This window comes from Macrobrachium nipponense, chromosome 35, assembly GCF_015104395.2.
Source record: "Macrobrachium nipponense isolate FS-2020 chromosome 35, ASM1510439v2, whole genome shotgun sequence".
NCBI classification, from domain to species: Eukaryota; Metazoa; Arthropoda; class Malacostraca; order Decapoda; family Palaemonidae; genus Macrobrachium; species Macrobrachium nipponense.
The window spans coordinates 12,162,375-12,174,566 of record NC_061096.1 but is presented as its reverse complement, the minus strand read 5'-3'; the positions used below and the strand labels follow the sequence as shown (position 1 = coordinate 12,174,566).

Sequence of the window (12,192 nt, the reverse complement as noted above, 5' to 3'; positions counted from 1 at the left end):
CCTAGAGGCATTATGGGGCCGATCTGACGCCCCCTCCACAACACTAGGGGCACTAACACAAACTTTCACTGGGCCGGTTTCTAGGGCCAAAACTTTAGATTCGAGAGCACGAATAGACTCTAGAATCAAGAGAAAGGGTGTTACCTTCTCCAGACACAGCACTGGGGCCCGAAGGCAACAACACAGGATTAGGTTGGGCGAAATCTACTGGTGTTAGAGGAGGAGAAATGTTACTATCCTTACCTTTAGTAGAGCTGCCCTTGGAGGAAGACCTCCTGACCTATCGCGCTCCAATTTACGCGATAGGTCTCATACATCCTCCATTTATCATCATCCAAATCCTTACATTCATGCACCGATCATCAACCACGCAAACTTGCCCCCTGCAATCCATACAAACTGTGTGAGGATCAACTGAAGGTTTAAGAAGCCTCACCTTACATTCACTCCTCACACACACTCTGAAACTTCCCGAACTTGATCCAGACAATACTGAATCCAGAAAAGCCAATCCAAAATCAAAAACCAAATCCACTATCACGCGTTGCCAATCCACAATCCAGAAGTCGATACCAAAAGTCAATCAGATAATATTAAGCGAGATATGAAAAAATCCTAGACGGAGGTTACTGTAAACAGATGTTTGCAGCACCGGCGACAGAAAAAATATGAATAGAAAATGGGAATGGTTCCTGATATCCGCCGCCACCCAGCGGCGGGAATGGGTACTACCACCTGACCGCCCCATACGTGTGGCCGCGAATTTGAAATTCTGTCGGACGGTCAGAAATACAGCTATATATATATTCTGTCAGGTAGTTTCATGAACCAAAATGACAATTTGTCGAAAATTGCATTTTCCTAACTATACAAACCTGAGGTCCTTTAACAATAGGAAGTAGCTAGCGGCAGCTGGTGGAAACGGTCGTAGCTTCGAACAAGGGAGAGAACGGTAGTTAACTGCTTGTCGATCGTCGCGCGCCGCGCGACTGGGAGGTAAACAAATCACTTTTGCTTTTGGCCCATGCAAAATACGCAGAGTGAGGGGTGGCATGAGGAGGGGACTTTATGTTAAAGGCCTCAGGTTTTGTATAGTTAGGAAAACGCAATTTTCGACAAATTGTCATTTGTTCCGATACGTAATACAAACCATCGGTCCTTTAACAATAGGAAGACTCACTTCTTGGTGGGTGGAATCTGAGTCTTTTTGATGAACAGACTGGTGTTCGTCCCATCCCTGGAATGCCTCCCTGGTCGTAAGAGCGAGGGAGGGATCCAAGCCTCTGTCCGATTGATCGGGGTGGGGTGCACCGCAGGATCAATGGTCAGACCTCTGGCGATACTAAGAGAGAGGCAAGCGTATCTCTTTGTACCAGCATTGTAAGAACTTTTTCCTTTACATGAGCCAATGTAAAGTAATGGGTTTGTCTCATGTTGGCATCCACTTCTCCCCCTTGTTGGAGAAGTGGTGGATATTTACTCCTATCTCTAGTTAAAGAGATAGGAGTGGAGCTCTGTTGAATAGCTTACCTGCATCTGACTTCCTTGCCAGCAAGGTAACGACCGTATCCTCTGCCCACAGGTAGAGGTAGAAAAAGATGGTGAAGAGAAGCCAGTCACTCTCTCATTCACACATGCATTCTCCCAGTCATACCAGGAATCGATGCTGTTCTGCCTGCTCGGGTGCTGGGTAAGCTTACACAACGTGTTGAGCAGCAACCACAGGTCCCAAGGAAAAAGTATCCAAGGACTTGTGGGCAATATCCCGAAGGGTAGAAGGACGTGAAGGTGGTCTGGTTGGCCCAGACACCTGCCTTCAGGACCTGCGCCACGGAGAAGAAGTTCTTACGGAACGCTAAGGAGGGTCCGATACCTCTGACTTCGTGGGCTCTCGGTCGGAGCGTTACGGATGGTCGTCGCTACCATCAGCTTCGTACGCTCTCCTGATCACCTCACGTAGCCAGAAAGAAAGCGTGTTCTTGGAGACTTCTTTCTTGTGACCCCAGTGCTAACGAAGAGGCGTCGACACTCAGGCCTGAGATGTCGAGTTCTCTTCAGATAGCGCCGTAGCGCCCTCACAGGACAAAGCAGCATCTCATCCGCATCGTTATCTGTAAAGTCCAGCAGGGAGGGGATCGTGAAAGACTCGAACCTGTCGTCAGGGATCGACGGATTCTGAGTCTTAGCTACGAAGTTCGGGACGAAATCGAGCGTCACAGATCCCCAGCCTCTGGTATGTTTAACATCATAAGAAAGGCCATGTAGTTCCCCTACTCTCTTCGCCGATGCCAGGGCCAGCAAGAAGAGGGTCTTGAGGGTCAGATCCCTGTCTGACGACTCTCGGAGTGGCTCGAACGGGTGTTCGAGTCAGACTCCTAAGGACGAGAGTCATCCCACGCAGGGGGCCTGAGTTCCCCTGGGTGGGCAAGACCTTTCGAAGCTCCTCATTAGCAAGGATATCTCGAACGAATTCGTGATGTCCAGTCCCCTCAGTTTTAGGACGAGCGCCAGGGTCTGCTCTATATCCTTTAACTGTGGTACTGAGAGGAGCTTCTCTCGGCGAAGAAACACGAGGAAATCCGCTACCTGCTGAAGAGTGGCTCTGAGAGGAGACAAACCCTGTCTACGACACCAACCACAGAAGACGGCCCACTTCCCCTGGTATACAGCTGCAGAGGACTGTCTGACGTGTCCAGCCATCTCTGTTGCTGCGCTACGAGAAAAGCCTCTCGTTCGCAAGAGATGGTGGATAACAGCCAGCCGTGAAGTTGAAGGGATGGACTGCGCGGTGGTACCGTTCTACGTGTGGCTGGGCTAGAAGGTTGTGCCAGTTGGGTAGCTCTCTCGGTGCGTCTGCAAGAAGAGCCAGCAGGTCGGATACCAAACGGCTTGTGGCCCCGTTGGGAGCCACCAGGATCATTCTGAGGTTTGGGGAGTGACCAGCGCTCGAACTGATCACTTTCCGAATCAGACAGAAGGGAGGAAAGGCGTAAGCGAAGAGGTTGTCCCAGGGGTGTTGGAGAGCGTCCTCTGCAGCTGCCCATGGGTCCGGCACGGCCGAGAAGAAACACCTGATTCTGTTGTGCCGGGTGGCGAACAGGTCTACGACCCGGTCGCCCCCCACAGGTTGAAGAGCCTTTCCGCCACATCTTGGTGTAGAGACCATTCGGTCCCTATCACCTGATCCCGACGGCTGAGCTTGTCTGCTACTTACATTCCTCTTGCCTGGAATGTAGCGTGCTGACAGCTCTATCGAGTGAGCCGTGGCCCACTCGTGCACCTGCACCGTCAACTGATGGGAGCGGAAGAGACACTAGCCCCCCTGCTTGTTGACATATGCCACTACTGTGGTGTTGTCGCACTCAACACCACTGAGTGTCCCACCAAGCGGTCCCGAAACTCTTGGAGAGCGTTGAACGCCGCCTTGAGTTCCAGGACATTGATGTGAAGGTGCTTCTCGTGATGGTCCCACACACCTGCAGTCAGCAACTCCTCCAGGTGTGCGCCCCATCCCTCGGTTGATGCGTCTGAGAACAGAAGCATCTCCGGGGGGGGTGGGGGGGGAGTGCGTATGGGCACTCCTCTTAAGAGGTTCTTGTCGTCGAGCCACCAGGCTAGGTCCTGCCTCACCTTGTCCGTGATAGCCACGGGAAAGTAAGGAGGATCCTTTGGCCTGAGACCAACTCTCCCTTAGCCTCCACTGGAGAGACCGCAGGTGAAGACGCCCGTGAGGGACTAAACTTCTCGAGTGACGACAGATGGCCGATCACGGACTTGCCATTGCTGTGCTGCCTGTTCCTGCCGCGACAGGAACCGGCCGGCTGCCTCCCCTGAATTTGCTGATACGCAAGTCTGCGGGAAAGACTTGCCCTGCTACCGTATCTATCAGCATACCCAGGTACTCATCTTCTGCTTTGGGTTCGAGATCGGACTTCTCGTAGTTTATCACGATCCCCAGATCGCGACAAAACTTGAGGAGTCGATCTCTGTCCTGTAGCAACTGCGAGCGGGAGCTCGCCAGGACTAGCCAATCGTCGAGATACCTCAGAAGACGTATCCCGTTCGAATGGGCCCAAGCCGACACCAGAGTGAACACTCGCTGTGAACACCTGCGGGGCTTGAGAGACCGAAACAAAGTGCCCTGACTTGGTACACCGTCCCGTCGAAGATGAAGCGGAGGTACTTTCTGGAGGACTGATGGATGGGTATTTGAAAATACGCGTCCTTCAGTCCACCGAAAGCATGAAATCGTTCCCCCTGATCGAGTCGAGCACTGAGCGTGCCGACTCCATCGTGAACCGCGTCGTGCGAACGAAGCGGTTCAGGGGAGAGAGGTCTATCACCGGGCGCCAGCCCCCCCGATGCCTTCTCCACTAGGAAGAGGCGGCTGTAAAAGCCTGGTGACTGGTCCTCCACGATTTCCACAGCTCGTTTCGCCAGCATGGTCTTGATCTCCTGTCGAAGAGCGTTGTCCTTTGCTGATCCCGGACATAGGTCTGTAGATGGACCGGTTTGGAGATGAGGGGGGGCCGAGACTCGAAGGGTAGTAGATATCCCTCCCGAAGGACGTCTACTATCCAGTTCTCGGCGCCGTAGCGCTGCCAAGTCGCCCAATGGCTCGCCAGGCACCCCCCCACTTCGGCAGCAGGTGAGGGGGAACGCCCGTCCCTAGCGTTTCCCCTCCTCGTTTCGACTTCTTTCAGCACTTCCTCGGGGAAAGGAGGGCTGGGAGGAGGGGCTGATTGCGGCTCCTCTCGCAGAAGTTGAAACAGCTGGAGTCTTCGCACGGGGTTTGGACGGTGCAAACCGTCTCGCCGCCGTGGAAGCGCTAGCCAAGCTCTTTGGTTTGGCCGCAGTTACTCGAGGTTGCCCAGAAACCTTCGAGACTGCCTGGTGGACTAAGCGGTCACTCTCGTCAGTGCGCCGCCGTTCCACCGCAGCGTCCACCATCTCTCCAGGAAAGAGAGGTGGGGAAACTCCTAAGAGGGTCCATTTATTAGCCCCGAGTGCCGCCTCACGCCCAGCCCCCTTGGTCACTCGGGTAAGGACTGCGTCTACGCCGAAGAACCAAGTTGGCCCACAGGTTAGCAGTCTGATGGGCGAGGTAAGAGATTGCTCTTCCTCCAGACTGGCACAGTCTCCTGAAGGAAGCGTCGTCTTCGAGAGCAGAACTCCCGGAGCCGGCCGCCACCTTGGATATTGTGAGGGACCACAAATCCAACCAGGAAACTGCCTGGAATGCTGCCATAGCGGTAGATTCCAGGGCAAGTGCCTCCTGCTGCGAGAAACCATAGGTTCTCCGACAGGAGCTGCTGCAGGGACACACCTGGAGTCAGCCTCGCTAACTCCGGGTTAACCTGTCGGCAGTATCGGGTCTTCTGATGGCACGTAGAAACGCCTCTGCCGCTGTAGAGGAGGAGGAAGCAGCTTAGAGGACCGTCCGGATTTTAGCGAGTCCTCCCGTCCTGAGACGAGATTCTCCACCTGATCCAGGACTGAGTCCGCAAGCTCTGATCGTGGCAACCCCTCATCATTTTGGGCTCCCTCTTGGGACCCCAAAATGACTCGAGCCGGACGTGGGGCTCTTGATGGGGTCGGGTAGCGGCGATCCTTCCGCGAGGCCAATTATGCAGACGCATCAGCTTAATGACTTACCGCGAAGTTCATCTGTTAATCTCGGGCGTCACAGCGTTCCTGTGGAGTAGGACCGTCCAGTCCCTCCAACAAGAGCATATCCCTCGATACTCCTCCTTCAGAAGGAGGAACAGCGACAGACCCCTGACGGTCGCCTCCAACTACTTGCGCGTACGTCCTGGTCGGTCCTAAGACCGTGCCTGAGCCGTACGGCGTCATAGCTGGGTCACGAGCGGCGCACCTCTCGTGATCGCTCCTTGGTACCTCGCTCCTCCCGGTATAGCCCGAGGAGGTTGAAGGTATAGGAGAGGCAGACCTGACGCTCCCCCCGCGCTCGCTGGCAGGACCAGCGTGCGTGAGGGCTGCTGCGATCGTCAACCCGCGGTGACGGTCGAGCAGTAGGCCTAGCGTCGCCGCTCGCCTGGGGCGATTGGCTCGGCTGAGAACGGTCGAGACCGATCTCTAGCGTTCAGGCGAGCTGCCGCTGGTCACCGTCTCCGCCCGGTCCCATCGGGAGCGGCGGACGGGTGACCTTGCTAGTGGCTCCCTTTCGCGTCGAGACCGGCCAGCGTCCTCACGTCGGCGCGTTCAAACCGCTGGTACCAGCCGTGGCTGGTACCGGCGGCCGTGGGGACTCCTTCCTCGCCTCAACCCGTGGCCGGTCAGTGACCGTCACGTCAGCCCGAGCAGCCGGCTGGTCGCTGCGAGAGCGTCCAGTGGCCTGGCGAGAGTCGTGTGCACGACTCTCGCCAGTCTTCCGCTCCGTGCCGCTGTTTTTGACGGCGAGCGAGCTCGTCGTCGAAACTTTGGCTGGACGGTCCTCTTTAGAAGAGCGTCCACTCGGTGCTTCTCGCGAACGAGAAGCAGCCGAGACGGAACCTGGCTTAGCGGCAGAACCACTAGCACCAGGTGAGGACGCACCAGCCGAAGGCTGATGCACCTCTGGTCCCCGTCGACTTCTTCTTTGCAGAAGAAGCGACGGGCCCCGCACCCGAAGGAACAGGAGGACCAGCAGAAGAGCTCCCCAGCTCGCCTGTGCGAGCCGGGCCCTTAGAAGATCCCGAAGGAGTCTTCTTAGGGGGGGAGGAGGCAACCTTCTTCTTCTTCGGCTGTTTGGCCTTAGAAGTCGAAGGGGAAGGAGAGGCAGCAGACGACGAAGAAGACGATGAAGACGACGACGACACCTTCTTCCTCTTCCTCTTCTTCTTCGCCAGGCTCCGCAGGACAGACGTAAAGGTCTTCCATCCAGGAGGGAGCCGGGGCAGTTGCCGAAGCAACAGGGCCCGACTGCACCTGTCCGGAAGGACCTGAGCACTGTTACAGCAACACCAGCAGCGGGAACGGCAGGAACAGGTACCAGGGAACAGCAGGAACAGCAGGAACATCTGAAATTGAATGTGTACCTGAAAAGGAAAGAGTCGCTGGAGCGGCCACAGGTACGGCAGGCACGGCAGGTACTAAGGGAGAGCCAGGCGTCCTGTCGACAGTCACCGACATCCGTGGCACTGGCGGCAGGTTTTCCAGGGGGGGGTACTCTTGGGGCAGCGGAAGTCCGGGGTCGGCAAAGGAAAAAATCCAGGTGGTGGTGGCATCGTCCTCTTTGGAACGGCGGCAATTGGTTTTTGTACTGCCACCGTGGGTGTCACCGACATTATGTGAGGCGTATATACAGATGTGGTGGGCATCTCATACGCGGAGTAGTTAATGTGGTACGTCGTGGTGGTCACCGCACCATGAGTGACACGGCCGACCCCGCCAACCGCTGCAGCAACCCTTGGATGCTGGGCACTCCCTGCAGTCCCAGCGACTCCCACACCTGTCCCAAGTCGTCCTTCGCTGCTGGCACACCTGCGGAAGCAAGAGTCGGGTTAATAGGAGGGCTTCCCCGCGCCTGGGGGGCGAAATTCCCCCCCCAGAGCGGACAGAAGACCCCGAATACAACTGTACGTCCCCGGGTAGCGGGCGCCCTCTCCACACTCGACGGATCGAGAGAGGAGACGGACTCCGCTTTTTTACCCCCCCCGCAGGGGAAGGCGCAAAGCGTGGGGGGCTGGCCGGGAGGCAGGAAAGAGGACGAAGTGTCCGTTCACCAAAGGAGTCACTGGACTTTCCGATGACTTCTTGGCCGGCCTAAGTCTCTTCCTGCCCTCGTACAGCACCCACTGCGCCTCGGACCAATCCATACAAACCATACATGGCTCGTTACGAGAGCACTCTCGCCCTCGACAACGAGAACAAACCTCGTGGGGGTCCACCTCAACGAATGACCTGAACCCTCCACATTTACGCCCCTCCAGCGGGACACACTCTACGGGCGACTGGAGGGCGCGTGATATTTCCATTTCTTCCAATTCACTCATTGCAAGAATAATAGAATTGAGAAAAGTACTTACAATCACTCCTTGATATACAGAAAGAGAAACAAATACTCAAAGTTGAAGCAAACGACAAGCGGGCAGAGCGATGGCGAACACGTCCTTCCCACACACGGCCGAAAGCAAAAGTGATTTGTTTACCTTCCAAAGCGGTCGGCACGGCGCGCGACGATCGGACAAGCAGTTAACTACGTTCTCCCCTTGTTCGAAGCTTACGACCGTTCCAGCTGCCGCTAGCTACTTCCTATTGTTAAAGGACCGATGGTTTGTATTACGTATCGGAACAAATGGTAATTCTAGCTAATAACTCTGCGGCGGGTATTTCGTTAGAATTTGCAGTTTCTTATAGCGCAGGCAGCTCCCGGCTAACAGCAGGGGTTCTGTTCCTGGGGGTCCGACGCTAAGCGACATTCACCTCTAACCGAAATTCAAGTCTACGGGCGTTACAATCCCCCTTATGTTGCCCTAGACTTGTTGACTATGCCTTAGACAGTGTCATGGCCAGATATTTTGCCCTAATATGTAATAACTCTTTAATGAAAATGTGGAATTTAATTTGCCTAATCATTTACAATTGTTTGCCTGGTAGTCCTACAAATTTTTAATGTCAGATTCAATGACCTTGGTGGTAAATCTTGGCCTAGTAAGAGAGAGAGAGAGAGAGAGAGAGAGAGAGAGAGAGAGAGAGAGAGAGAGAGAGAGAGAGAGAGAGAGAGAGAGAGAGAGAGTCCTTTATCAGACTGCTAATGTTTCCTACATCTCTTTATTTATCATATCTTCTAGTTAAGTCAGCTAAAAAAGCAAATGAGAAAGATTAAAGTGTCATTAGTACTGTTATAATCGTTGCTTAAATGCTGCACCCATAACCAACTGAATGATAACAGTTGTTTTGCTACAACAACCGAACCGAATTTGATAATGTTTTGCTTGCATTTCAGCCATCATACGATAGTAATAAATTACTGTAGTTTTGTTACAAATGACATTAAGTAGAATAGGACCAATATATTTTTACGGTATATACGTACATTTATTCGCTATGGAGAAAATACCGGCACGGAAATATAGTATAGAGTACGTACTGCTAAATTTAAGCTGCATTTGTAGCTGAAGCTGAGAAAACAATGTTCACATTGCAAATGACTGTAAATTATCGTGCATCAGTAACATCAAAGTAACAGGTAGTGGCGTGTCGCGTAGTCTTTTACCTATATTCTGTAGTTATGCTAAACCCTACTAGGTAGCCAAAGTTCAGCACAGTGTTTAGCCTAGGTATGTAGCCTATGGTAAAATACTGAATGGCCGGCCTCTACCATAACGCAACCAGCTCTTCCAAAAATCAGAAATTATGGCCTTAGGTAATTTGTGACTTGGGCAAAAAAACTTACCTAGTAGCTATTTGAGAGGAAAGTAGAGGTCTTGGGGTGATGCTTCGACGGACACTGGTTCTTGATGTCTATCCTGGGTTACAAGACGTGTTAAAGTACTTTTTCGGGAAGGTGGCTACGCTACAGTATAGGCCGGCCATTCAGTATTTTACCCTAACACAAAATGGAAAAAGAAAAACACACAAGGGAGAAGTGAAATTGGACCACTCAACAGTAGGATTAGCAAATTGGCATTATCCCAGGCCTAGATAGCCTAGCTACCTATGTCTAACCAAATAGGTACTTACCTTGCTGAATATAGGTACTACTACTATATAGCCTAGGCTAGGTACCTAAACATTTGGCAAAAATCCCACTAGCTGATGTCAAGAATAGTCTTACTAGGCTTCAAACTACGGGCTGCCCCAATGGTAAACCTACGTTGATCTTTGCCTAACCAATTAGCCTACGGCTTACTATAGCTATACCTAGGCTAGGTTATATTATACCTAGCTACCTAGTACTACTAGGCTAGTAGTACTAGGTAGGTACTAGGTAGTAGTACTACTAACTAGCTATACAAGTACTTATCCCGCGATGCCTCCAAACGATCATTAACCTACCTCCTGAATGGCTTGAACTACTTCAGGAGGAAAATCCAAGTTTAATTTCTCCACATCTGTCATTGTATCCGGCTCCATCATTAGCACTTCGAACGGTCTTTCTGTTGCACGTATCCGTCTGTCTGTCTGTCTGTCAGTGCCTGTCAACAACCAAAGGGTGCGGTCGCTCTGAACTGAAGTGTTGTTATTTGGGTGCGTTACTTTAGCATAGAGTGTCAGCCTATTCATTGCGAACTCTGCAGAGTTTGGTACGTCATGAACTGAGGCGATAACGCTGATTAACATACTACACTGTAAAATACTTATGGAACAATAACAGCAAATCCACACTGGAATTAATGGTAAGACTCAACGATATGATGAAATTGCCGCCACTATGAAAAATGATTTACGTCAATATAGGTCTAATTAGCAAGGATAAAAAAGTACTAGGGACTTTCGCTGTGTATGCATTATTCCAAAAAGAGGGAACATCCATTTTCCGAAGAATTGTATCTGTCCAACAGTTACAATTTTACAGCATCAAATAAATACTCAAATACGGGACAACTCACGTAGTTCTTGGTACCATTTTTCTACTTGGAACATTGTTGAGTCTTGAATACTAGATGCAAGCACCTTTCCCCCACTTTGTAAGTTCGCTGAAGCATGAAATTTCAAGGGATTTAACATGGGCAGGAGAGCATGGCTGAATAAACTAGCTTTAACCAAATAATGAATGATTTGCTGAGATATTATTGATGGTAAGAATGGCATGTTTTTCTCAATAAGATATTAACTTTACTATGTAAAAATATTCGCAGAAGAAGAACAGGAAAATGGGAAGAACAGAAAACTTGGAAAGCTCTGCAAAGGTATCTAAAAACATGGAGTGCGGGGCGTTCCGTGGGTGTGACTCACAGGCTAGATTTATCCCAGTTCACAAGTGTATTCATGCGTGTGATTTTTACTGAACGATCGTGCGACGACTTTTTGTGCTTTCAACAATCTTCTCTTTTTTACAGTCATTCAATGGGCATTAAGAAACTCAACAATAGCTTGAGTTTATAGAATTTGGCCATCCAGCACCCATGCTATTGGAGGAGTGGGAAATGGGAACGTTAGACGTGGCTGGTACTACCTGGTTTCTAACCCAGGTTGGCAAAGTTACATTCTTATGGTTCCTTCTGGCTCACTTCCCATTGTTGGGTAGGTAATATTCCCTGCCCGGGAAAACCTCATGTACGGAGTACATTGGTTCCAATCTCATTTAAGTTCTGCGTGGGTAAGTTGGTAATACCTTGGCCTCTCATTGAAAGACAGGGACTCGATCTCGGTGTGGGCAAAAATGATTTTCTTGTGAAACGCGTTCTCGTGTTCATTATAGGCATGAGAATAATCTATCATTATTTCTGCAGTTCCAAATGTGTAATAAACAAATATTGAAAGCTGTAGTCTGACACAAGACATGCATCAATTCTTCTTCCACTTTCTTTATTTTCCCCGTCCCTTATTCCTAACTCCTTTTTATTAATTTCATTCTTATTTTCTAATTGTATATCACATTTACAACATAATTATCTATTGCCGGTCTGTTGATCTTTACAAACAATACCACATGACACCCTACATTCTCTAGTATGTAGAATCCATGACCTTCCTTGTCTCATTCCCAAAAAGCAAATTTGCTGGTTATAAAAGCAGTCTAGCTCATCGCCTCGTGAAGCTATACCATGTGGAAATGACGGACATCTTTAAGACAACTTATTAATATCCTTTGAAGGAAGACTACGTGCGATGCTAACTTCCCAACCCAGCAGAGAGTCAATTGGTGGCATTTTATTCAAATTACCCCTTTACTTGTGAATATGATAGAAATAATGAACACATGAGTACCTGTCTCACAAAAATAAATTAATAACTCACATCAGAACAGTACCACAATCTTTCAAATGAGAGGCAAGGGTGTTACCAATTCACATGGCCTCTCATTTGAAAGATCAGGGTTTGGCCTTAATGTGGGTCAGAATTTTATTTTTGTGAAACACGTTCTCACGTGTTCATTATCTTTACGGCACTCAGGGTGAAGGGGTAATTCGAATGAAGTGATGCCAATTGACTCGCTGCTGGGTCGGGAAGTTGGTTAAAATTCATTGCTATGTTAGGCGGCAGCCTGCCCTGGAAAAACCTCAAGTACACACTATTTAGGTTCCA

The 12,192-nt window shown here is 50.7% G+C and overlaps 1 protein-coding gene across 4 annotated transcripts in view; it reads right to left on the bottom strand.

Annotated features, from left to right (window-relative positions):
• Window positions 1-12,192, bottom strand: part of LOC135208425 (vacuolar protein sorting-associated protein 53 homolog) — a 308,005-nt gene that overhangs the window by 185,390 nt on the left and 110,423 nt on the right. Inside the window, exon 1 of one of the 4 annotated variants that reach the window (XM_064240575.1) lies at window positions 10,000-10,344. The exons of 2 other annotated variants lie outside the window; for them this stretch is intronic. In XM_064240575.1, the coding sequence (XP_064096645.1) occupies window positions 10,000-10,284 (285 nt within the window). In that variant the 5' untranslated portion in view covers window positions 10,285-10,344. Of the gene's footprint in view, window positions 1-9,999; window positions 10,345-12,192 lie in introns of those variants that run through there. One more of the 4 variants, XM_064240576.1, reaches the window with a different exon arrangement.